At 46.6% G+C, this 24,872-nt stretch overlaps 1 protein-coding gene across 3 annotated transcripts in view; it reads left to right on the forward strand.

The window, feature by feature from the left end:
• The window catches only part of pxna (paxillin a), a 44,259-nt gene that overhangs the window by 15,014 nt on the left and 4,373 nt on the right, over positions 1 to 24,872 (forward strand). Inside the window, exons 1-10 of one of the 3 annotated variants that reach the window (XM_076284859.1) lie at positions 5,627 to 6,254; positions 10,301 to 10,509; positions 10,876 to 10,961; positions 11,096 to 11,235; positions 11,690 to 11,873; positions 12,191 to 12,338; positions 21,031 to 21,192; positions 22,052 to 22,225; positions 23,877 to 23,958; positions 24,697 to 24,845. In XM_076284859.1, coding sequence (XP_076140974.1) covers positions 5,774 to 6,254; positions 10,301 to 10,509; positions 10,876 to 10,961; positions 11,096 to 11,235; positions 11,690 to 11,873; positions 12,191 to 12,338; positions 21,031 to 21,192; positions 22,052 to 22,225; positions 23,877 to 23,958; positions 24,697 to 24,845 — 1,815 coding nt within the window. In that variant the 5' untranslated portion in view covers positions 5,627 to 5,773. Of the gene's footprint in view, positions 1 to 5,626; positions 6,255 to 10,300; positions 10,510 to 10,875; positions 10,962 to 11,095; positions 11,236 to 11,686; positions 11,874 to 12,190; positions 12,339 to 21,030; positions 21,193 to 22,051; positions 22,226 to 23,876; positions 23,959 to 24,696; positions 24,846 to 24,872 lie in introns of those variants that run through there. The other 2 variants (XM_076284858.1, XM_076284860.1) reach the window with 2 other exon arrangements.

Genomic DNA, 24,872 nt, shown 5'->3' on the forward strand with positions numbered 1-24,872 from the left:
GAAAATAAAAAACAACTGCTAAACCAACACTCACAAAAGCACAGACTGCAGGGAATAATGCATTTGCAGCACGCTTGCGATGTTCACAGTGATTAGTGGTTTGAGCGTGCGTGCGTGCGTGCGTGCGTGCGTGCGTTTGTGTGCGCTGGCACAATTGGCGTGTAGTGGTGCCTGCATAATGAGAGCAGATGGAATCTACCAGCAGGTCACATGTTGGCTGGAGTGGCAGGTTAAGAACCTGACCTCAGATCATATGTTGAGATTCATTCAAATATCTGTTTATCTTTCTCAGATATTTACTTTTTTTCAAATAAACAAAACAACCCAACACCTGGTGTCCTGATGCCAATAATGCCGGGTGTGTGTTGCCTGAAGTGGTTCTCAGCGAGCGACACACACACACATGCACACACACACACACACACAATCCCCCACTCTGGTCACTATGCTATTTATAGAGCTCCTTTATTTCCAAAGCCCCTGGCCCATCCACCTCTCTGCTGTGTGTGTGCGTGTGTGTGGGCGTGCGTGCGTGTGTGTGAGAATGGAAAACTGGGTCACAGGAGATAGAAACCATCCCCAGTTTCTGTGTGTGTGTGTGTGTGTGTGTGTACCAGTTCTAATATGTGCACGTTTATGTAATTGTTGACATTTCCTGATGGATGGTGTGTGTGCGTGTGTGCGTGCATGCGCTTGTGCTTGTGTGTGCATGCGCAGCTGGCACCTGTGAGTGTTGTAATTGGAGCAGCTGGAGTCACCGAGGCAGACCAGGCTCCATCAAGCTACAGCCTCCTGCTTTTTGTGCTCCTGTGTGTGTGTGTGTGTGTGTGTGTGTGTGTGTGTGTGTGTGTGTGTGTGTGTGTGTGTGTGCGCATGCACAGTCCCAAATGAGCAGTATAGTAAATGTGCTATATGAATGTTTTGATCGGTCTGTCCTAAAAACACAAAATTATGTTTGTGTGTATACACTTGTAAAGCTCATGGCCTATTCATAAGGCTTGTTGCATTCTGTGTGTTGTCAGAATTTTAGGAGCACTAGAACCAGCAACTGACAAGGTATGCCTTTCTTGCTTCACCAGCAAAAGTCACACACACCCACATATACACACCTCAGATTCCTGTTGCCTTCAGGAATGCATCTGAAGAGGGCATTCTGTATGCCAGGTGGACATATTGTAGAATACATTTTGTTGTTGAAATGACACACACACACACACACACACACATGCACCTAAACAGCATTTGCATGGTATTTTGAGTGGTTTGATCCACGGAGACCTCCAATGTCATTTTTAACTAAACCATGCTCAGTTAGCCTTCTTCCATGACACTTTATTTGCCAGACTTCTGCTACACCCACTAATAAATTGGCCAGCTATTTATATCACTTTGCCTGTTCAGTAGAGTTCATCAAACATTCTTTAGTGCCACACTGCAGTTTCTCTTTATGTTCACCCCACTGCCCTCTCTTCACTTCCCCTCCTCATCTCTTTATCTCTCTCTCTCTCTCTCTCTCTCTCCTCTTCTGTCTCTTTCTCCTCTTCACCCTTTTATCTAAGAAACAGACAGGCAATGGCATGAAAGGAATTCCGAGCTCACCTTGCTTACCATCAGATAGTGAAATGAAGAGAGCGAGAGAAAAAGCTGTGTGGGGGGGGGTGTGTGTGTGTGTGTGAGATGCACAGATAGAATGCAGGAATGTTAAACATAGACCTACATGGAATCCCTCTCTATTTCCCTCAATCCCTCTTGCTCTCATACTACCTACTCCTGAACACACACACACACACACACACAGAGCATGTGGTTATATACTTCCTGCCTTTCTCTGGAGCATGAGACGCCCTATCTGTGGTAGTTTTAAGGTCACACGTCGCCATAATTAATGTCTGGTGTTCGTATCTCCCTTTAAATAGCACGACATGAACAAACTCAGTCAAGCTCATTCTGCCTTATATGCTTCCCTAAAGCAATCTCTCTGTCTGTGTGTCTCTCTCTCTCTCTCTCTCTCTCTCTCTCTCTCTCTCTCTCTCTCTCTGTCTGTCTGTCTGTCTGTCTGTCTGTCTGTCTGTCTGTCTGTCTGTCTGTCTGTCTGTCTGTCTGTCTGTCTGTCTCTCTTTCTTTCTTTCTTTCTTTCTTTCTTTCTTTCTCTGTCTCTCTCTCTCTCTTCCTTTTCCTTTTTAACTCTTTGTCGCCCCCATCTGCCAGATCAAATCTCTTAACACACATGACGCACACCCACACACACACTCCACATAAGTCACTGCAGTCTCTAATCTGTGCTGGTGTCCACAGCTGCTTGGGCAAAGTACACAAACAAGTACACTACAATCATGCATCAACTAACACAACTAACTGACACGCATACACACACAATAACACAACTAACTGACACGCATACACACACAATAACACACAACTGACACACACATATACACGCACATAAACTGCATATGTGTAGACAGTAGACACTCATCCACATCTACCTCTATTCATACAAAATGGTTAATGATTCATGTCAACTGTTGTTGAGGGTGTATTGAATAATTGACGTAGGCTATTGTTTCTGATATTTCAAGGAATGAAGTGCGTAACACTCATTTGGTGCATATTATTTGCACTATTATATTGACTTTTGCTTTACTTTTACATTACTTACTACATACTTTTACTTTTTGCACTATTATATTTACTTTTGCACTATTATATTGACTGTCTACTGTATGCACAATTGCACAATTTCAACTCAAATTTTGCTGCTCTTATTTTCTTCATTGTATGTGCCTTCTTATTTTTACTTTTTATATTGTTTACTTGAATGTTATGTTTGTCTGTGGAGCTAATTGGTAAAATATGTCTTGTCTCCACCGTGGGATAGTAGGAAACATAATTTCGATCTCTTTGTATGTCTTGACATGTGAAGAAATTGACAATAAAGCAGACTTTGACTTTGACTTTGACTTTTATTATGTGCACACATGTGTAGGCTTAGCCATAAATAGATGCACCCTGCCTCAGGTTATGATTTTGAATCAGAAATGTTGGCTGCCCTATTGGACCGTTCAATCCATTATGCCAGTAGGGTGTGTGTGTGTGTGTGTGTGTGTGTGTGTGTGTGTGTGTGAGAAGAAGACACTGGGAAGCCCCGATACAAGTCAAAAGGAAGCGTCTTGCTTTGCATGGGAAGTGTTGTGTTGCTGGCAGGATATCCTGTCTGGAGTCATGGAGGAATGGGATTTTTGTTGTTGCCCCAAGTCAAATATTCCAGTTCTCTGGCAACAGCATTCCTCTCTTCTCCAGCCACTTTGCCCTCTGCTGTCATCCTCCTGTCCTGCTTACATGCTCCAGTTATTCTGTCACCTCTCTCTCTTACAGTAACTCTCTCTATCCTTCCGTCTCTCTCCTCCTCCGCACCCCTCCCTCCCTCTCTGTCCCTGGTGCCAGCCACAGTAATGAGTCCCACGTGGCCAATGTCTAACGGAGGCATAATTAAAAAACACACACTGTTAATTTAAGCAGCGAGGGCGTTTCCAAACTGACACAAGTCTCGCTCACACACACACACACACACACACACACACACACACACACACACACACACACACACACACACACACACTGAGTGTCCATTGACTGTATGACAATTTCTGTCTTATCCTTACTTTTTGTAATTACTTTGTTCTCTCTCTCTCTTTGTCTCGTAACTCAAGCGTGCGGTTAAGGTTGCTTTTTAAACCATTCCATCAGACATCCTGCTGCAATTTTAAGGCAGAATCATTGCCTGCGCTGCACTCTGCTTCTACTTGTCTCTCCTCTCTGATTGGGCCCTAGCCGTGGTGACACCACTCCGCAGAAGTTTCTGGAACGGTGGGGTTTATGATGTCGCCACCTGATCCCCGCAGTCATGGCGATCTTTTAACGGTAGGGGCGTGTTTCTTCTCGAGCCCTGAGCCCCCACCCCCCCAGTCGTGTCAGATTCAGGACTTAAGAAGAAGGGCTTATTTTAGCCTGGGGGGGTCGCTGAACCCCACTACCAGAATCGAGGCTCCACCAAATCTCATCCCGTCTCGCCCCTCTTTGATATCAATAGGAAAACATTCCTACAGGTCATATGCGATATATTTAAGAGGTTTTAAGACCATGTAAAATTCAAGGAGATTGTTGGCTGCTGCAGTAATCCATTAGCATCAGATGCCCATTCCTTCTCTGTAATCGGTTTGTTTAAGCCCCTCCCCACCACAGAGAGGCGCTCCAGTGCAAAGGTGATAGTGGTATTGTGAAGCACCTTTGGGACATGCAAAATCCCTGAGGAGAAGAATTTTGGCAAAGGTTTAGGAGAAGGCCTCGACTTGCTCATACGCACACACACACACACACACACACACACACACACACACACACACACACACACACACACACACACACATGCTCACTCGCAGGTATGTGGGCTCTGCCAAATACCTGACACCAGTACATGCAGGTGTGTTGTACAGACTTGTGACAAAGCAAAGCTTTTTTTTTTAGCTGAAACTCCAACCAGAACTCCGACTCTTGACCTTGCTGGTGCATTGAAATGCAAATGGTTAGACAATGTTCAGCAACCTTAAAGGAGGTCCCCTTACTCTAAGCACCCAAATTAAAGTCGTGTTAGGTATGCCAAGATGAATCATGCTCATTACGACCCAACAGATGGCAGGAGGAATCTGGTTTGTGTAGTGCAGTGGGTCCCTCTGAGCAGTATGCAGCGCTGATGTGTCAGAACGTGTCAGTTCCCCAAAGTTTGTTCTTTTGAAAGGTCACTCATTGCCTCTGTAGCGGTGCATGCACAGCTCTTTGTGCCCCAGCCTCGAGAGAGTTTGCGAGCGTGACTCAGTCTAAGTGTTGCAGGTGTGTCCTTCCAAAAGCCGTAAGGACAGTCTACCGTAAGCCATCCTCGGCGTTTTAAAGCTATGTCACGCAGAGTGGCTCTCGGTCACACAGCTCCAGCCACCGGAGTTTCTCAGAGCGCACTCATTAAAAACCCAACAGGAGCCGCTGCCAAGCCTTGAGCGCAGCTACCGCCGTGTCTCGCCTTTCACTAAAGCATAAACAGTTTAAGTGTCACCACGACAGCGGCACGTCATCTACTTCCAAACACGGTAACGTTCCGTCCTTCACCTCACGTCCTGTCAGGAGAGTGAGAGAGCAAATGCAGCCCCTTTCTGTTTTGGCTACGCTTGGGAAAAAAAAAAAAAAAAACCTTGGGCTCACAACGATTTCTATTTTGGTCTGAAGTAAATCAGGAATGCTTCCTGAATTGTAACATTCCTCATCGATCAACAGTCCAGTCCCCCAAAATCGCCACGGCGATGTGTCAGTCATGCTCATATATGGCCCTTTTCTGGCTTTACTGTATGGCTCGGAGCCTGTGTACACATCTCCCCCTTCTCAATGCCCCCCCCCCCCCCTTTCTCTTGGCCAGAGAGGGTACGCTACAGGAATGGCGTGAGTGTTGAGTGTTTCCTCTGGACGCAGGGGCTAGTGTATCCCCCAGGGGAGTGCCGTTATCTGGGCCGGCTGCAGAACAAACACCAAGGCTGTATACATAATCAAGCCCTCTGGAATGTTTGAGTCGCTCCACTCCGGAATGGGAAGGACCCCCTTTTTCCTCTTCACCGACCCAGCCCACTACTTCACGGTGCTTCCCCTAAAGCGAGTCTGACCGTCCAGCTGAACGAAGCGTTAGCTGCCGTCTCTAGACTGTAACGCCACTCTCAACGTTTTTCGCGACTCGATGGAAGAGGAGATTCCATCAGATTGTGACGCACACGGAACATCGGAGCCAGACCCCAGCATGGAAAGGATGTCCATGACCGAGTCAGTCCTGGAGGGAATGAACATGCTGGACGCTGTTCTTGAACAAGCATCCTCCCCAGACATGGACCAGTACAAGGAACCGGAGCAAGAGACGGTGTACGAAGTAGAACGTGAGGAGAGCGAGGTACCGCCTGAGTCCAAAAGGGAGACTGTCTATGAAGTGGAACCAGAGCCAGCTTCAATCAGACTATCGGAGCCAAAACCGAGCCAACAGGCTGGTGAATCTGTGCCAGTTTCAGACCCAGAGGCGGATTTGGACCCAGTAGGAACATCTCCAGTGCGGGAGAGCCCCTCTGTGCCAGATTCAGTCTTGGAAGAGCCATCAACACAAGAACTGGGCGTCCCAGAAGGACCTGTGCCAGTTATGGACACTCAAGACGTCTCATTGGCAAGTGGAGGTAGGACTCTCCCTCTCTAGGCTTGCCCACTTATCTGTACGACCAAAGAGGAACACTGGATCGAGTGTGCTGGGCCTGAGATCAGATGAAGCCGTGTATAGACGAAGAGATAAAGTGGAAGAGGATAAGGATCTAGTGATCGGATATAGGAGAGTACGGCTATGTGATAGGCAATGTAAGGATAGAGAGATTAGTCAGAGGAGTCTAAGGATGGAGAGATTGAATAAATGAGTTTGAGGATCAGACAGGAGTTTAATAAGGGAGATAGGGGTTGATGTTAATAGGCTTGCAGAGTTCCTGTGCCTCTGCCACACCCTAAGTGGGCATGGTTTTGTGATGAGGGCTGAGTGTGTGTGTGTGTGTGTGTGTGTGTGTGTGTGTTTTTTTTTTCTCTCTTTTTCTCTCCACCTCTGCTTCTTTCACAACCTTTCTCCTTCTGCTGAGTTAGTCTGCTCTCACTCACACACTTTATTTGGAATCAGCGGCTTCTCAGTGCATACGCCGTGCGTGAGTACTCTCCAATATCTACTATCACACTATCTAACTCTCTTTCTTTCTTTCTCTCTCTCTCTCTCTCTCTCTCTCTCTCCCTGCTCTCTCTGCCCTCTCTCTTAACCTGCTGCCATCTTTAGACTGCTCAGCTCAGGGACCAGACAGTGTGGGGCGTAAACTTACCCCCTGCTCGAAAACAACCCCCAACCCCCTCCTCCTTTGCGTCGGCTCTGCTTACCAGAGGGTGATAGGAGCAGCTTAGAGTGGAGGTGCCCGTCTGCCATTCTGAGCAGGGGTTCTTCTCTCTAACGCGCTCTCTCTCTCTCTCTCTCTCTCTCTCTCGCTCTCTCTCTCGCTCTCTCTCTCTCTCTCTCTCTCTCTCTCGCGCTCTCTCTCGCTCTCGCTCTCGCTCTCTCTCTCGCGCTCTCTCTCTCTCTCTCGCTCTCTCTCTCTCTCTCTCTCTCGCGCGCGCTCTCTCACCTTCTCAATATCCTTCCTTCCTTATAACGAGAGTGACTACATTAGCGTGGAGAGATCTACCCTCTTGTGTGTTTTTCCTACCTGTTGCTTCTAAGCACCGGTAAGTGTTGTTTATGCCATAGTGATCTGTCCTGTATTTCTGAACTGTCTTCTCATACATTACTGAGTTTTGTGCGTCAAACCTCAAGTACCTCTAGTACTTTAAACCTCAAGTACCTCTAGTGTATTTACTGGAACTGGAAGGACGTGGTTAATTTTTTTCCCCCTGTTCATGGTTCCTGATCAGACTGTTCTATTGCGAAAGAGTGTGTGTGTGTGTGCCAGATTAGTAGTGTGTTAACAACAAATAATGGTGCTTTGCTAGGACTGTATATGACATGTTTATGGCATTGGGGAGTGGCAGATCTTACTGATGCATGTTGCTGAATCCTTTGGTGGTCATAAAGATCGATCTGCCACTGCTTCAAGTGGATATGTAGAAATGGTTTTAAATTATTCTGGGATTTGACTGGAACATGAAGAATGGAAACTTTTCTTGCATGTCTCTTTGCTGCCATACTGGTTGTCTGACATGGTGTGTGCCTTTGCAGTGTTCGTAGCCTTAGGCAAAGGAAAATGTGGATTGGGAAACACTAAGTGACACTAATAAAAACACACACACACACACTTACTCACACCCACCTGTCGCACTGCCAGCCAAGTAAATAAAAGGTGTGGTGATTACGTGTTCGTTCCGGACTGCAGTGACTAGTAAAACTTTAACTCTTTTGATACCACAGTACTGAGTTCACTGAGCTATGTGACAAACCGTGGAAATGGAAAACACTTGCGCAAGTGTTGCTTGAACGTGTGTCAGTGTTTGTCACCAGTTGTGCAAGTTGTGGCTCTTGTCAGCACCTGCTTAAGACAGAGCTGTGAGGTGTGTGTGTGTGTGTGTGTGTGTGTGTGTGTGTGTGAGTTCACTCTTTCTCAGACATGAGATGATCTCCGTTGCCACCCCACATCCCACAGATGGAAATGACCTCAGCCCCAGTGGCTTCTGGGAGGTTTTGATGTTTCACCATCTACTCATGACTCACAGTCCTGTCGTGCCTCTGAGTTGGTGTCTCATTTGGCATGCTCCCCTCAGGAACTCATTACACTGTAACATGGCCATATTGATATTGATATATGGGCAAAGCCATAAGGCCACAAGGAGAGGCCAAATGGGACTGGGTTTTTAGAAAAACAGACGGCTCTTCTATGTGTTTCTAATACAGTCAAGTTAAGCTGATTTGGACCGTGTGTGTGTGTGTGTGTGTGTGTGTGTGTGTGTGTGTGTGTGTGTGTGTTAGTGTTGCACGGTGTATCGATACTAAAAAGGTATCGCGATGCCTTCACGCAAAAAACGATACGATTTCAGACGTTTTTAGAATCGATACTTTATTAAAATAATAACGTTCTGTGTCTGTGTGAACTGCTGTTCTCACTGCTCCTTTCACGCATCTAGGCAAGTGGGCGTGTCAAGCAGGCAGCTCTGAGTGAGTGAGTGCGCAGCCAACGTCATAGTTCTTTGCCGACAGTTCTAGGCCTTGTGGATAAAACAAAAGGTGCAGTGAAATCTGCAACTATTTCGGATACATCGCGAATTAAGGCAAGCCATCAGGTACACAAAGTCATTTAAAAGCAGTAGGCTACGCATGGAACTTGGCAAAACACCTCGCAGACATATCCCAACATGTTTAAAGAGTTCAAAGAACGACAGGTTAACGAATATGCTATAGAAAACACGACTACATGGTTAGTGCCAAGTTCTTCTCTTATGTTTTAGTCTAGCCTAAGTGAAACGAGTATGGTTCTCTGGGATAAAGCGAACCTTCCTTCATCAATGAATTTTGACGAGACATAACGAGCTGTAATCATTTTGACAAGACATAACGAGCTGTAATCATAGGGTGCTAACGTGATGAAAGCGCAATGTTCACGCCAGAATAACATTACCATAACTTGTAAACGATCTATTTCATGTTCGGTCAGTAGCCTACTACTGGTAATATTTGTCATGGCATGTAGACTGCAATTTGTTCAATAATTATTGCCCAGATGTAGGATAGGCTACCCGAAATGCGCTAATTAAAGCCCACAGCATAATACCACCAAAGCGTGTTGAGTCCTAATAATAATAGCGGCGTATTGTTACAGTACGTGTTAGCAAATCATGTTATCAAAGAAATAGACGTAATGTAGTAATGCACACAGATATATTGCAACAGGTAATGGTGTAGGCCTATCTGACGAAGACCTGAGTGGTTGGAACGTCGTACTTGTACACTGGGTGCAAAGAAGACTATCCTCACATTTTCCCCTTTGCAACTGTCAAAGAAATCCCATGAACACGGGAAGGCCTAGGGTAGCCTATACTGTACATCAGATGGCCTAAAGATTAGGCCCCTCTGCATAGTATTCAGTGATTTGCATGCAGTAATTTGAACACTGACCTTGATCTAGCCTAGTTTGGCTATTTAAAGCTACTTTATTGCCAAAACACAACACAATGTAAATTAACTATAACAAACAATAAAGGACTTAATCACAGAAAGTAGGCCTACTATTTTACAGACTATAAAAAAATAATCATTATGTAGGAAGTTTAGAAGTTTAGAACCCAGAATTGACCTACACACTACAAAAGTGCACCAAATTTAACACAAATGACTCAATACACTTGGAGGAGGTATGAGTCCTTTCTTCTCCAGATATCTTAGGATTTCGCTGTAGTATCGTTTTAGTATCGAGCATCGTGATATTTATGGCAGGTATCGTATCGAAGTCATAATTTTGGTATCGTGACAACACTAGTGTGTGTGTGTGTGTGTGTGTGTGTAAAAGGAGCACTGAAACTAGCTTCTGTCTGTTTGAGGTTTGACCGTGGAAGCCTGCAGGTTTACTGATGCTCAAGTGTGTTACCTGTGTCTGTGGTGTTGGGTGGGTGTGTACCTGTGTATTGTGCTACTGAAGATGTGACGCATTTGTATGCATTTGTGCTTTGCAAAAGGTTCTGGTTTTGAAGTCTTTTCCTCCTTTGCCTTTCATAGATGCTCTGTTGGCGGACCTTGAGTCCACCACTTCTCACATTTCAAAGCGGCCAGTGTTCCTGCCTGACGAGACGCCCTACTCCTTCCCCACCGGAGGAAACGCCTACCCCGAGGTCTCAGCCACACCTCCGGTGCCGCCTCATCCCACCGCCGAGGCGTTGAACGGCACCGTGCTAGACCCCCCTGACTCACACCGCTCCTCCACACAGGTGAGTTTGATAATATGAGTGCACACTTACACACCACACGGACACAATTGCCCATCCCATCCACATGTCTGTACACGTACACCAATATGATCAGTTGTAAAAACCTAAACTGGTCTAGATGTGCTATAGGCATTGCCAAAGAACTATGCATAACCATCTACATTCCCAATATAAACACATTATGCACAGTATTATACATCAAGCGTTATACATAGATGAGCATGGATAGATGTACAACCAGTCCATATACAGTGTATTTCAGGAATCCATATTGACACAGATCGTATTGACTTTTATTCCATGTGAGTGTGGGCGTTGATGAGCCTGACCAGTGGTGTGTCTGACTGTGTGTTTGTGTTCCATCAGTCGATCGGGTCAGCCCAGAAAAGCACCTGGTCCAGAGACAGCAGCAGTCCCCCTCTTTCTCACGGCGAGGAGGATCACGTATATAGGTATGCTTATACAGTATCAGCAGTACTAACAGGCCTACGTGGATGCTTATAGGACATTTCGAGCAAAACACACTATGCCATTTATACATTTTGTAACAGCGTCTCTTTTGCCTTCTCTTGTCCTTTTCCTCTAGTTTTCCCAATAAGCAGAAGACTACTGACTCTGCAGCCGCAGGCATGAGCTCATCTCTGGGCAGTAACCTGTCAGAGCTGGATCGGCTGCTCCTGGAATTGAACGCCGTGCAGCACAGCACACCCTCCTTCCCCGTCGAGGGTAAGATTGCTTGGGCACAGCAGGGGTTGGGGTAGGATTTGACTTGGAGAGATTTGAAGAATAAGTTCAATTATACTGGTAATGAAATTGTTACCAAATGTATGGCAGGGGAATTGTGTTTGGCTGAATGTTTTCACTAATTGTATGAAAGTGAAAATATGACCATTGAGTTAGAAGATATGGTTTATTTTAAAAGAGGTTATCAAATAAGATGTTTAGATGTTTTTGTTATTTTACGTCATATTCCAGACCTTTCACTTTTAGATTTTTTAGTGACAGATTCTAGTTTGTTTTTTTTAGTCACAGATTCCTTTGTTTGTAGAAGTTGGCTCTATGCTGTAAACTGAGACCAGTTAGGATTTAGAACCCCAGAATATCCCTTTAAATTACTTCATAAATCACAACTCTGCAAAACTAGGTCTTACATTTCACCACCTTCCCTTCTTCACAGAAGAAGCACCCCCTGCCCTCCCCTCCAGCAGCGTCACCACACAGAATGGCATCTCGCCCCCTGGCAAAGCCCCCCCTCCTACTCTGGAGAAGCCCAAACGTAACGCAGCCGGCCGGGGAATCGAGGATGTGCGGCCCAGTGTGGAGAGCCTACTGGACCAGCTGGAGAGCTCAGTGCCAACCCCAGTGTAAGACTTGCGACATTTCTCTTTTTAAAGTTATATTTTTGGGCTTTTTAGCCTGTATTTGATAGGACCGTGAACAGTGGACTGGAAATTAGTGGGGGAGAGAGATGGGGAGTGGGTTTGGGAAATGACTGAAACCTTGGTCCCTGTGTGCACTATATGTGTCCTACACTACTTATGTGGTATAGGACACTGCTGCTAGCTGCAATATATTTCTGTTTTAAGACATGTCTGTTTTGCTTACAGATGTGATGACTCACCAGTTTCCTGTTTTTGTTTCCCCCACTTGCCTGATGTTTATGTTTGTTTACGCTTTTCAGCCCCGCCCCCTCAGTGGCCACAGTGGAGTTGAGTGACGGCCAGGAGGAAACGCCTTCCCAGCAACAGGCCCGAATCTCTGCCTCCTCAGCCACACGAGAGCTCGATGAGCTCATGGCCTCGCTCTCCGACTTTAAAGTCCAAAGCAATGTAAGTCAAAGATTGATGGAGAGTCCAACAGAGAGAGAGAGAGATGAATGAATGATTACAGAGAGTGAAAGAAAGATTAATGGCTGTTATGGAGGATCGGCATGAACAGAAGGGAAGTGTCTGAGAGTTGCAGTGCAGAAATAGTCACATCCTGTGATACAATGTGCCTGATCTGGGAACTGAGATCACAATCCAGATTGCCTGTTTGTTTTGACATCTGGATGAATGCTCTCTCTGACAAATGATTGTTTTCCTCTGACAGATTTCTCTGACTTGAATCCTTAGCAAGTCTGAGGATACATAAGGGTAAAATAAATTATGTACATTTAAAACCTTCTTTGATACATGGCCCTGCCCCGTAGTTTGCTGCTATACACTCCCTCGTGCTCATCCTGTGAGGGGTGGGGGTTAGGTCAGACCCTAGAGTATGAGTATCAGGTTGGTTTTGGCAGGGGAATGGCGCCTTTAACATGTGTGGATTGCGGAGCTCATGTTATAACTTAGTCTATAACCCTGGCCCACCACCCTTCTACCCTTCATGGCTTAAAATGAATTCCCGCTGGTTGATGCTCAGTGATCCAGAAACAGCCTCATCACCCAAGGGGGTCTGGTGCTCAGATCACAGATGTCTTAATGTCTCAGAGCCAGAGAGCCATTTCTGTTTAATGCACATTGGAAATTACAGTCTGAAAATAGTGATAACCATCACCAGAGGAAAGGCTGGTTTCCTATCCATATCCACTTACAAGCTCATTTGAGTGAGAATGTGGAATACATTGGTACATTAACAGTCTGGAAGTCTGAGCGATTGGATATGACATACGGACAAAATTATTTTGAACCCATAACACCCCTCTGTCTTTTACATCCCTACCTTAACAACATATTTCTGCTCTGGTTTGTTCATATTGTTCTGCAGTTTTAATTTCCTCTCCCTAATTTCTCTCTTTACTACATTGTTTTCCTTTTGTTAACCCATCTCTCCCTTTTCTCACCAGCTCTAACCCCTCCAACTTTTCCACCTGTTTTCTCTTCCCTGTGTTGTCAACTGTCTACTCCAGTCTGGTTCTCAGTGGTCTGTGAATCTGGAACCTTTATCCCCTCCAACCACTGATCCCCCTGCAGAATCACCTGCTCCTGATACCTCAGCGTCAGGTCTGACCCTGCCTCCCGAGCCCTTTCTTGAAACATCCCCTTCCTCCACACCGCTTGGCCTGGAGCTTCACATTGATGAGGAGAACCTGTCTGGGAGTAGTTCAAACATCCCCAAGGCCTCCTCTCAGAGTGTCCAGTTTTCCCAGTCCCGTACACTGGTCACTGCACTAGACAGGGGCTCAGACTCTGGCTTCCTCTCCATGTTCAGCACCCACACTGAGTCCCTAGTGGTAGTGTCCACAACAGGGCCTTCCTCTGAGCTACCTAACACAGATTCCTCATTGCCCCTTGCTGCTACTGCTGCCAAGGCCCCCACTCCAATGGACTCCAATATTGCCCCAAAAAACCCTAGTCCAGTTGTGATTCCTAAGACCTTTAGTCCAGTTGTGGTCTCAAAAACCTCTAGTCCAGTTATGATACCAAGGACATATAGTCCACTTACTATCCCAAAGACCTCTAGTCCACTTACTATCCCAAAGACCTCTAGTCCAATTACAGTACCTAGGACATCTAGTCCACTTGCTATTCGGAAGACATCTAGCCCAATAACAGTTCCTAAGACAGCTAGTCCACTTACTATCCCGAATACATCCAGTCCAATTATAGTTCCTAAGGCCACTAGTCCACTTGCTATCCCCAAGACATCTAGTCCAGTTACAGTGCCAAAGGTATCTTCGAAAAGTCCTGTTCCAGTCGCAAAGAGCCCCACTCCACCTTCACTTGCAAAGAGCCCTACTCCCCAGTCTGGTGCCAAGAGCCCTAGTCCAATTTCCATTCCCAAGAGCCCAAGCCCTGTCCATGTTGCTAAATCCCCTAGTTCTCCAATCAATACCCTCAAATGCTCCAGCCCTATTATGGTAGCAAAGAGTCTCTCTCCACCCTTGCTGAAAGAGACGGTCCAACTTGAAGGTACCTCTGAAGAGCTGGGTATAACACTACCCTGTTCAGAACCCTTACTGGAAGAAGTTCTAGACAAACTTTTGGCAACCAGTCTGACACAGCCTGAGAGAACCTGGCCAATGAAACCTGTGACTCGGGAACCCGAAGAGGGGTCAATAAGCCCGCGACAGGGTGATGATGGGGCATCAGGTACAGAGGAGGACTATAGAAGGTGGATGGAAGATGGACATAGCACGCCTGGAGAAGGGAGCCTAACCCCTTTCACTGAGGGAAGCTGGATGGATGAATGCATGACCCCAAGTTCTGGCACTGGGACTCCGGATGTTACTATGGACCTTCCACTCTCCCAGCCATCAGCCGTGGAGCGTCTTTCTGCGTCTGGTCAAGTAGGAGGCTTAATTTGGCATCAGAGCAGGCTGGCCTGCAGAGCACCATATGCTGTTTAAATCCCCTCTTATATTAGTCCACCAGTCAGGCCAAAACCCTGCTGTGATACACTCAATCTGCCTCGGTGCTTTCTCAAGCTCAGATGGTGTAGCACACTAATAGGTTAAATATACCACAGTGACACAAAGCACTCATGTAGAGAAGTTAATTAACACTTGTATAAATGGCACAATTGCCTCTTACTTAGACCCATTGACCCATCTTAAGTTCACCCTGCTCTCAAAAGCCTATTTCATTATTGGTTGTTTTGCATTTACCAGTAGAGCATTACTGCTGTTCTTAAGTTCTGAGAATCTACTGAATATGCTTCTTGTGAAAGATTGCAGCACATTCAATCTTCTGCATGGAAGTACGACTTTGAGCAACTTTGAGATAATAACACAGATAAGGTCCTCTGAGCACAGAGATGTTGCTTTGGAGACGAAAGCTGTGCTCGGCTGTTTTTCAGTGGAGTTGCATGTCTCTACTTGCTACTCTCTCATAGCTGACTAATTCAAGGCTGGGCTTGCAGGGCTTCATTTCTGTTGTACTATGAAGTTCACAAAGGCCCTTAAATCTCAAATATTCTGCATGCCATCATTTAATTACCTGTGAGATCCCTGCAAAAGTGTTGCCCTCAAGCAAATGAAGCATATATGAAGCCTCTAGGTGACTGACTATTATGGCTTCTCACGTTGCATGTCCTGAATTGTTCCATATTTGGAGGGTGCCAGGTGTGTTCCATGCATGTAAACAACCCAACAAATTTGAACTGTCCAACTGGGCCTTTGTAGCGTGCACAAATGGCTTTTAAGTTGGTGAGGTCAACTCAGAATTATTTCAGCTACCCATTTTTTTTGGAATGAGCCTGGCTGTTGTGTGTTTGTGTGCACCTGAGTTGTCATGCCTACATTTGTGTGGGACTTCAGAGTGTTGGCCCCATGGGACTTTGAAATAGCACTGCATCTTGGGCAGTAAACAGAAGGCATTTTTGGCATACCAATAAAATGGAATGGCATTGGACAGTTCAAGGAATGAACTTGGTTGGCTTTTTGTGTGAGGTGGAGTAGTTTGCAGACAATTGCTTCGTGATCCAACTGCTCACAGATAGCAGACAACTCTAGAGGAAGGAGCCTCCTCCATCTCTTCCCATCCCACTCCCGCAGCTCAAGTCGGTGATCAAGCGCACCAAGGAGACAACCAACGTGCACCCCATGTACCGTGAGGGTATGATTCGTCGTAAGATGGGACCCACCCTCTTCCACAAGAGCAACTCTCAGGACCGCCTCATTGAGGAACTGCAGGGCAAGCTTGGGATTGTACGCCCCGAACCACGGCGCCGCAAGCAGCCCGATGACTGGCTGACAGAGGGAGTGATTGTCATGTCTAATCCGCAACGCACACGTGAACGGGGAGACGCGGCTGTGGATAAGGTAGCACAGTTGCCGGCTCTCAACAGGATGTCATTTTTTTACAGAATTTTTTTGTTTAACATGTTTGAAACAACAGTAAAAGTAAAAGATCATTGACATCCAGATCACCCTCATTTCAGATCAGCAGTGGTTCAGTGGAGACAAACTGGAACTTTCCTGCAGTTTATTTCCACAGTAATTGTGCCTAATAATTATCTCAGGCTTGAAGAGCTAGATTCATTAGGAGGCGATTGAAGGAATTTCAGTTAAATGTAAGTTTAAAAGTTTTAAACGAATCCAACGCCTAAGTTGGGGCAGTGATTCAGTGATAAACTGGTATTGTCAAATCTGGCACTGTAAGAGTATACATGTTGCAAAAGGGAGCAGAGATATTAACTGATGAGATATTTCTGAAGAGATAGACTGGCTACTCGCAACATATGAAATTTTATTTTATTAAGTAACTACTTGTAACCGATGATTTGTGTTGCTTGGCCTTTAACCCAAACCTGTAGCCACACCAGGTGCTTAAATGAGACAGGCATTTATTTGGGACTCGGCTATTATTTGAAGTTTTACGGTATGTCTCTCATGCAATCAGTGCAGTGTTTGAAAGCTGCCACTGATTTGAAATGAGGTTGACTGCAGTTTTGGCAGTATTAGGCTCTCTAGCCATCTTCCTCACCTCTTACTTTCTGTAGCGAGTTAAGATGTTTTCTTTATTAACTTGCTTCCTGCTTTTTTATCTTTCCAACCTGCTTATTTGTACTGTTCCTTATTCCCCTACATTCTTTTCTGCAGATCATCATTCCCCCCGAATCTCCCGTCCCTCAGAGAAAGGTCCTCCCCCCTCCTCGTCCCCTTCCAGAGGAACGCCCAAAGCCTGTTAAAAAGACTCCACCTCCGCCCCCACCACCTCCTCCCCAGCCCCCTAGACAGCCCACTCCCCCACCAAAGGAACCAACCCCTCCACCTCGAGAACCGACTCCCCCGCCAAAAGAACCAACGCCCCCGCCGAAAGAACCTACTCCTCCACCCAGAGAACCCACGCCCCCTCCCAAAGACCCCACCCCACCACCCAGGGAACCAACACCCCCTCCCAAAATTCCCACCCCACCACCTAAAGAGCCCACACCTCCTCCCCCCCGCAAACCCACACCTCCTCCCCCCCGCGAACCCACACCTCCTCCTCCACGGGAACCTACACCTCCTCCTCCCCCTAAGGTCTTTGTGTCGGTGGGCTGCCAGACAGAGTACGACCCCCTCTTCCTGCCCATAAACCAGGCATGGACCATTGTGCCGTCTCATACTTTTTTTTCCTCTATGTTTAGTTCCTTTTTATGTCCATCCTCTCTCTTTGTGTGTCTCTCCCTTCCTCACCGCTGTCTTCTGCTGTTGAGTCATTGTCTATCTTTGTCCTGTTATGGTTGTTGTGAGCAGGTGCAGATTGACTCTCTGGGTTTGGTGAGTGTGTTGGTATGTCTGCTATCAGCTGTGCGAGAAGCTGCTAGTGTTGTTGCTTCATCAGAAGGATCCGACTGAATCTTATGTCATACTGTCAGAGTAGCTGCAGCTCACTTTTAATGATGCTCTCCGTTGGCTCCAAAGACTGGCCACTTCAAAAGAAGGCTATACTCTCCTCTCTCACTCTCATTCTTGCTCTTGGTCCTTCTCCCCCAAGTCACTCATTCTATCTTTCCTTCTCTACTTTCACCCTGTCTCCTCACCCCTTGCCCCCTATAAATCTGCACCAGCTAGAGGTCTCTGGCCTAAGGGGATTAGGGCTGTGAGATGCTCGGTCAGCCAGACTTCATCACATGGCTCGATGGGATGTGGCTTCCATGAGGCAAATGTGAGTGATCCAGGGGGAAGAGGAGTTTCCATGTGGCTGCGTGCGCTCAATAGGTGGAAGCATCAGGGCTGTAGAGTGGACGAGCAGACTGTTCTGGCTAGAGGCAACCCCCTGGGTGGAGTTCTGAGAAGCATGCATGCACACACACACACACACACACACACACACACACACAGATGTACACTCTTTCTTTCTCACACACGGCTTCTCTTGGCCTGCAGCGTGAGAGGACGGGCGGCAGAGCAGAAATCAAATTTATGTGGGAAACCTCTCTCTCCCTCTGTTTTTGTTTCTCTCTCAGTCTCTCATTCTTGCTGTTTTTCTGGGCTGATTCCACTGGCTCCCCCTTTCCTCTTGTTCTCTCTCGCTTCTCCTGAAGCAAAAATCTCTTTTAAAAGCCAGTGCTGAAGGAAACTACAGTTGGCTAATTACTAGATTCTAATGTTGGATACTCCCTTCCAGACATGCTAGTGACTCAGACTGTTTTGATATGTTTTCACATAGGCAGTGGATGACTCACTCGTGTTTAATGGAGTTCACCTTTCAGTTCAGATAGAGTAGAGTGGATCGGATGAGCTGAGGGATTGGGTAGTTAGTTTCGAGTTTATGCTGCTTGAATAGTGCATGGTAATTTGTGAGTCAGAAGATCGTCACTGGCTGAGGCTGAGGCCCTGCCGCATTCTAAAGGTCATCAAGAAGAACTGTAGCACTGTCATGTCTGCGTGAGAATCTCCAACACACCCGCGTGTGTATCCTTTTCATACGCTTGGACGCTAGTTTGTGCGTGTGTGTGTGTGTGTGTGTGTGTGTAAAAATAACATAGGATATGGTGGCCAGGAGGAGCTATTTTCTCCCTCTCAGGAATGTGACTTGCTCATAGAGATCCAACAGCTAAAGCTGTGTGTGAGCCGAAACAAGGGTGCTCCCTCACGATCCGCCAGGCCTTCCCCCAAATCTTTTTTTTCCCACCCTTGATTTGTCCACCTGGACTCCCCGTTGGTTGGTTTTGGACCTAAAATGAACCCATCTCCATGGAAACACCAGAATTCTCTGGAGGCCTGTTAGTGAGAGAGGGAGCGACAGAGGGGGAGGGGGGGACCTGCGGGGGGGTTCTGTGCTGGAGAAGTCGGACGCGCTCGATCCGGTTGTTGCGTTCCAGAGCGTTCTCCGTTTCACACGCCAGGGATTCCTCGGCTCCCCCCGGGAGGCTAGTCGTTCAGCTAAGAATAATTAGCAACGCGGCCTAGGAGATGAGAACTCAGATGTGATCAACAGGCCCAGCTCAACATAAAAGCTTCTTTCTCTGTGTTCTATTAATTACATTTGCCCTTTAGACTGAAAAACCACTAAGGATGGAGAGAAAGAAGGAGGGGGAGAGAAAGATTGAACGTGGAACGCACAGAGGGAGAGAGAGAGATAGGGACCAATTTATGGGAGCTGCTTCTGCGTGACGTCAAAGTTGAGTCATGCCTCATCCGTCAAGGGTCTTCATGGCCTTTTTAGAACTGAGCTGCGTTCCTCAACAAATTTGTTACCATGTACACATGAAGTTAAAAGCCTTGTAAACAAGAGCAGGAACAGAGCACACAGACAATCAGTCAAAAGAAGGCAAACAATTAATTAGATCACAGAGACCGCATGAGCCTCAAAAGACTTTGAACTATACCATTACTATACTCCACTCTAGTTTGGGTTACGAGCAAATGTTAATTAATTAGAATAAGCCCAAAGACTCGCAGAAGCAATGTAATTGCTTGCTGATATTAAAATTTCAAGTTTGTCATATGCTTGTTGAAGATGCTACATTCATACCAGTAATTCATTTTTTGGACTTAGATCTTGTCTTAAATACAAACAAGTAAGAAATAAAGGGGATCTAGTTAAAGTGGCTAATGGTAGAACGGTGCAGATTTAAAGTGGCTAATGGTAGAACGGTGCAGATTTCCTGGGTTCCTGGGTTTCCAGGTACTGGGTTCGAGCCCCAGTGGAACCAGAACTGTTTTGGGGGGCAGCCGTGGCCTACTGGTTAGTGCTTCGGACTTGTAACCGGAGGGTTGCTGGTTCGAACCCCGACCAGTAGGCACGGCTGAAGTGCCCTTGAGCAAGGCACCTAACCCCTCACTGTTCCCCGAGCGCAGCTCACTGCGCCGGGATTAGTGTGTGCTTCACCTCACTGTGTGTTCACTGTGTGCTGAGTGTGTTTCACTAATTCTCAGATTGGGATAAATGCAGAGACCAAATTTCCCTCACGGGATCAAAAGAGTATATATACTTATACTTATTTAAAGTATAAGTATACTCTTTTGATCCCGTGAGGGAAATTTGGTCTCTGCATTTGTGTTCATCTACAGTTATTTTACTATCACACTAAGGGGGATGTGCGTCTTAGAAATGAGGCAGGAGAAAGTAGCCATCACGGCCCCTATGGTGTGTGTGTGTGTGAGCGAGCGAGCCAAAGAGTGAGAGAGACTTGGGTGAGCTCAGTAATGTGCTCCTTTCAGACCCATTTGATGGTCCGTCCTGTGCAGCACAAAGGGCTCCCTGTTGCCTCTGCCTGGTTTTAATAATTGGGCCACTTTCATGTGGGGGTCGATGCATGGGGCTGACTCGGCGCATTAAAATGAGATTGTTGTTCGCTAGCTCATCCGCTCTGCCCGGGACAGAAGTGCGCGTAAATAGTCAAGTTTTGGAAATCGTCATGGTTACAGTTTAAACAAAAAGTGAAGTAAACCTCTGGGTCTGTGTGTGTGCGCGCGCCTCTCGACAAGGTGGGTGTGGCTACAAATGTGTTTTTTTGTTTTGACAGATCTGTGTTTTATATATGTGTGTGTGTGTGTGTGTGTGTGTGTGTGTGTGTGTAGATGTTTTTGGTTGTTTGGTGTTCAAGGCTTTGTACATATGTGGTGTTCTTGTTTTTCACATGTGTGTGTCTCTCTTTCTTGTGTAGATTATGGCCCAGGGCAAAGGGGGCTCCCCGACCAGCCCTCCCAAACAGGGGAACAAGCTGGACAACATGCTGGGCAGTCTGCAGTCAGACCTCAACCGCCTGGGCGTGCAGACCGTGGCCAAGGGCGTGTGTGGAGCATGCAAGAAACCTATTGCTGGACAGGTAACTAGACACACATACTTACTCACTCACTCACACACACAGTTATATAAACAGGCCTATGTCACACATCTGCTTTCATCCACTCCCTCCCACCCCCACTCACTGACTCTCTCTCACACACACACACACACACATTTAGACACAGCCAATTTCCTCAGTGTTTTATAAATGTGTGTAATGGAGACTTATTAAATTAATGTTTGTGCGTGTTGGTCTAATCTCCTCGTGTTTAAAAAGCAGCATTCCAGGGCCGGTAATTTGGTCATAATTTAATTGCCTGGCACAGGGTTTGCACACTGAGGCGCATATCTCGCATAGCTTACATTGTTCAAACATAATCCAGCTGGATACATTAGTCCACACACACACACACCCCAGCACAGTTGCCTTTCATGTTGGAGCCATCTCTTCTCTTCCCTGCACCTCCTGGGGGACATCTCCTTTCTTCTTCTTCTTCTTCTTCTTCTTCTTCTTCTTCTTCTTCTTCTTCTTCTTCTTCTTCTTCTTCTTCTTCTTCTTCTTCTTCTTCTTCTTCTTCTTCTTCTTCTTCTTCTTCTTCTTCTTCTTCTTCTTCTTCTTCTTCTTCTTCTTCTTCTTCTTCTTCTTCTTCTTCTTCTTCTTCTTCTTCTTCTTCTTCTTCTTCTTCTTCTTCTTCTCCTCTCTGTCTTCCTCTCTCCCTCTATCTCTGTGTGCACATTTTCCCCTCCTTTTTTCCTGGATTTCCTTCCTCTGTCTGTCCCTTTATCACAAGCTCTTCTCTCACTTATCCCATGCCATCTCTCTCTCTCTCTCTCTCTCTCTCTCTCTCTCTCTCTCTCTCTCTCTGTCTCTCTCTGTCTCTCTCTGTGTCTCTCGGCAGGTGGTGACGGCCATGGGGCGGACATGGCACCCAGAGCATTTTGTGTGCACCCACTGCCAGGATGAGATTGGCAGCCGGAACTTCTTTGAGCGCGACGGGCAGCCCTACTGCGAGAAGGACTACCACAACCTCTTCTCCCCCCGCTGCCACTACTGCAATGGGCCTATACTGGATGTGAGTTTTTGTGCGTGTGTGTCACACGCTGCACTTATCCCTGCACTATGTGTGTATGTTCCTATTGCATTTGTTTAAATGCATAAATATGCCACACACACACACGAAACTGTCATTTACTGATTTAGTTGTAACTGCTACTCTATAGGGCCCATACTCCATACATGCAGGTCATTCACACAGCACACATGCATGCACATTCATAATCATTCTCCCTACTCTCCTCCCCCTTCTAATATCTTACAAAAGATGGCCTCTCTTACGTGTGTGTGTGTGTGTGTGTGTGAGAGAGAAGGACCTCAGTGGTCATACTGGATGGCCCAAAGCAGTACAGCACTGCAGTGTTCAGCAGTGATAAGAGTGACTGGACTTTGGCCTGGGGTTTGACCAAATGAATCACCATGACAATGAAGTTCCCCTCGCAGTGGATCTCTGCACTTCCTCTCTTTTGCTGTTTCTCTCTCTCTCTCTCTCTCTCTCTCTCTCTCTCTCTCTCCACCCTTGTCTGTAATTCTTCCTCTTTTTTTCTGTGTCCTCTGACTCAATACTCTGACTTCATCTGACAATCATCTCTGAACTTTGAGTTCCAGATCATTATTTGTCTTCTATTTAATTACGTTTCTGGACATTGCCAAAGGCAGCCACGCTCATCATTTTGGTTACGTGAGGGTTTCATCACTGAAGACACCCTCCCAGCCACATGCACAACCACATACTGATATACGCACGCACACACACACTTTTACTTGGGCAAGCACAGACAAGAAGTCCCCTCCCCCACCACCACCACCCCTCAGCCCCACATCATTACAGAAACAGGACCACCGCCATCTCATTCCGGGAGAAACAGCCTCGGAATTGTTCAGGAATTCCTGTTAAACTCTGGAAAACATGACCTAACAGTTCCAGCATTCCACCTCCTCCCACCCCTGCCCTGTCCGGCAGTCCACTGCCTGACTCACTGCTGACCCCTACTGGTCAAAGGCAGAAATGACCGGATAGATGCCAATAATATCCAAGAGGCAGGAGTGTTGTTGGCACTGAGTGCTGTAACACAGATACAACCAGTTTATACGATTTACTCACAATTTTGAATGTCCAGCCTACATTTGTCGCTCATATGAATGGCTACTAAAGAGAATCACGGACTGGTAGTTCCATTTCTCACACCAGTGAGTCTGTCAGTTAAACTTGGTGTACACTAGGTGTAGAACTTGGCTACATTGATTTTAACATGCAGTTTCCAAAGACGGCCGTACAACTGGATGAAACCGAAGAGTATGGAAATGATGTCTGAAAGCCTTGCGATTGTGTTGCCATGGGTAGTCGACTGTGATACACTCTGAAATATGCAGTCAGGTTCTGCTCACGTTTCTGTGTGTGTGTTTTGTTTGGAATGGATTATGTAAATGAAATGTATCATTCACAAGCAGAGCTCTTTTTTATGTTTTTAAATCCACAGGGATCTGTGAGGATTAGATGAATTTTGAGAAGCTTTTGTTTTTGCGTGTGCGTGTGTGTGTGCGTGTGTGTGTGTGCGTGTGTGTGTGTGCGTGTGTGTGCGTGCGTGTGTGTGTGTGCGTGTGTGTGTGAAGAGAACTCAAAATGTAGTTCTTCATGTCATTCCTTTATAAATGTCTCCTCTCTACAGAAAGTGGTCACTGCGCTGGACAGGACATGGCATCCTGAGCACTTCTTCTGTGCACAGTGTGGCGCATTCTTTGGGCCAGAGGGTGAGTGAAAGACGTGTACATACACACACACACACACACACACACACACACACACACACACACAATATGCCCTGTGTATTAATGTGTCGGCCACCTACATTTGCCGCTCACTGACTGACAGAGACCCTGCCGTTATCATCCCATCGTCATAGCATTTGTTTCATCCCCTCCACTTTAATCTCGTTGGCCATGATCTCTCTGGATTGATTTTTTTTTTGTTCTTTTTTTTTTATTCTCAAAATAGCTCTCCCACATACACATGCACTCACACAAACAAACACACACACACACACAGAACTCTGCTTGCACTGTCGAGGCTCACTGTCCTTCCCTCCAACACTCCCCACCCCTTATCTTTCTCTCTCTTTCTCTCATCTCTCTCTTTCACCTCCCCCTTTCCTGTCAACTCTTCCCCCTCGCCCTCTCTCACATGTTGATTTTTCCATTTTGCTCTTGCTCTCTGGCTTTTGTCTCCGCGTGGTAACCCAGCAGTTACGGCACCTTTCCCCCGTACATCAGGCCAGCACCGTTAAAGGCCTTACAGACATCCACCCCCGTAATTATTGGCATTTCTGAGCCAGTCTGCATGCAGTGCCTGCTCTCTCTGCAGAGAGGGTGGGAGTTGTGACGGGTCAGAGGTATCTCAGCGGGGAAAAAAGGTGGGGGGAGCGCACATGTGGCTTATTACTGAAGAGCTGTTGCTCTCTCTTCTGTGTGTGTGCCTGGCGCCCTCTGCAGGCTTTCATGAGAAGGACGGGAAGGCGTACTGTCGGAAGGACTACTTCGATATGTTCGCCCCCAAGTGTGGCGGCTGTGCCCGCGCCATCCTGGAGAACTACATCTCGGCCCTCAACAGCCTCTGGCACCCCGAGTGCTTTGTCTGCAGGGTGAGTGTCTGTGGAGGTGGATGTGAG

This window comes from Alosa pseudoharengus, unplaced genomic scaffold (genome assembly GCF_046254945.1).
Source record: "Alosa pseudoharengus isolate Yale_2024_CS ecotype anadromous, Long Island Sound unplaced genomic scaffold, YU_APseudo_1.1 YU_APseudo_1.1_scf_14, whole genome shotgun sequence".
NCBI lineage: Eukaryota > Metazoa > Chordata > Actinopteri > Clupeiformes > Clupeidae > Alosa > Alosa pseudoharengus.